This window comes from Aptenodytes forsteri, unplaced genomic scaffold, assembly GCF_000699145.1.
Source record: "Aptenodytes forsteri isolate BGI_AS27 unplaced genomic scaffold, ASM69914v1 Scaffold61, whole genome shotgun sequence".
Lineage (NCBI taxonomy): Eukaryota > Metazoa > Chordata > Aves > Sphenisciformes > Spheniscidae > Aptenodytes > Aptenodytes forsteri.
Genome location: NW_008794443.1, coordinates 9,414 through 11,123, shown reverse-complemented (window position 1 = coordinate 11,123; position 1,710 = coordinate 9,414). Strand labels below are relative to the sequence as shown.

The window sequence follows — 1,710 nt, the reverse complement described above, 5'->3', positions numbered from 1 at the left end:
GCGGGGACGGCCGGTACCGTCAGCGCCCGTCCGCAGCCGGGATGGGGCAATGAATGGGTCAACGGGGCAAGGAGGGCATCGGTGGGAGGGTGTGAGTGGAGACAGAGGTGGGCGTGTGTTGGGATGGATGAGCGATGGAATGGAGGGGTGTGAGAGGAGATGGAGAGATGGATGTGAGCCGGGATGGATGAGCGATGGATGGATCCACAAGGAAGGGATGGATGGAGGAGTTGGGAGATGGAGATGGGCATGTGCTGGGATGGTTGAGTAATGGATGAATCCACCAGGAAGGGATGGATGGATGGAGGGGTGTGAGAGGAGATGGAGAGATGGATGTGAGCCGGGATGGATGAGCGATGGATGGATCCACAAGGAAGGGATGGATGGAGGAGTTAGGAGATGGAGAGGTGGGTGTGTGCCGGGATGGATGAGCGATGGATGGATCCACAAGGAGGGGATGGACGGAGGAGTTGGGAGATGGAGAGGTGGGTGTGTGCTGGGATGGTTGAGGGATGGATGAATCCACAAGGAAAAGATGGATGGAGGGGTGTGAGCAGAGATAAAGAGATGGCTGTGAGCTGGCACGGTTGAGTGAAGGATGAATCCACAAGGAAGAGATGGATGGAGGGGTGTGAGAGGAGGTGGAGAGATGGATGTGAGCTGGCACGGTTGAGTGAGGGATGAATCCACAAGGAAGAGATGGATGGAGGAGTTAGGAGATGGAGAGGTGGGTGTGTGCTGGGATGGACGAGGTGGATGAATCCACAAGGAAAAGATGGATGGAGGGGTGTGAGAGGAGATGGAGAGATGGATGTGAGCCGGGATGGATGAGCGATGGATGGATCCACAAGGAAGGGATGGATGGAGGAGTTGGGAGATGGAGATGGGCATGTGCTGGGATGGTTGAGTAATGGATGAATCCACCAGGAAGGGATGGATGGATGGAGGGGTGTGAGAGGAGATGGAGAGGTGGGCGTGAGCTGGGATGAATGAATCCACAAGGAGGGGGTGGATGGAGAAGTTTGAGAGGTGATGGAGAGATGGGCGTGTGCTGGGATGGACAAGAGATGGGTGGATCCATGAGGAAGGGGTGGATGGAGGGGTGTGAGAGGAGATGGAGAGGCGGGTGTGAGCTGGGATGGATGAGCGACGGACAGATCCATGAATAGGGGATGGATGGAGGCGAGGGCAGAAGTCAAGACGGATGTGCACAGGGATGGGACAAGCAGATGGACACATCCACAGGAAGGGCTGGATGACAGAGCTTGAGAGGAGATGGAGAGGAGGACGAGTGCCGGGACGGAGCGAGGATGGATCCACGAGGAAGGGCTAGATGGGAGGGCGGGAGCAGCAACGGAGATGGCCACGTGCAGAGGAAGGACGGAGAGGAGCCGAGGATGGCTGATGGCAACAGCGGGGGCAAAGGAGGCAGTGGAGATGGCAGGAGGGACCCAGGGGCACCCCGACCCCCCGCCACCCTCTTACTCTCCACATCAAGGGTGACGAAGACCTCGGCGGAGCCGGTGGGGCTGCTGGCGTTGCAGATGTACTGGCCCGAGTCCTGCTGCGCGGCGCGGGGGATGACCAAACTGCCGTTCACCACCCGGTGCTGCCAGGGCAGGGGCGCCCGCAGCTTCGACCACTCGATCCGGGGCGCCGGCTCGCCTACAGGCAACGCCGGTGCCCATCACCGTGGCGTCAGGGTACCGC

The 1,710-nt window shown here is 59.5% G+C and overlaps 1 protein-coding gene across 1 annotated transcript in view; it reads right to left on the bottom strand.

The window, feature by feature from the left end:
• HSPG2 (heparan sulfate proteoglycan 2) overlaps positions 1-1,710 on the bottom strand; it is a gene marked incomplete at its 5' end in the record, with an annotated part of 15,959 nt that overhangs the window by 5,948 nt on the left and 8,301 nt on the right. Inside the window, 1 exon segment of the mRNA XM_019474704.1 lies at positions 1,478-1,660. Within this exon segment, the coding sequence (XP_019330249.1) occupies positions 1,478-1,660 (183 nt within the window).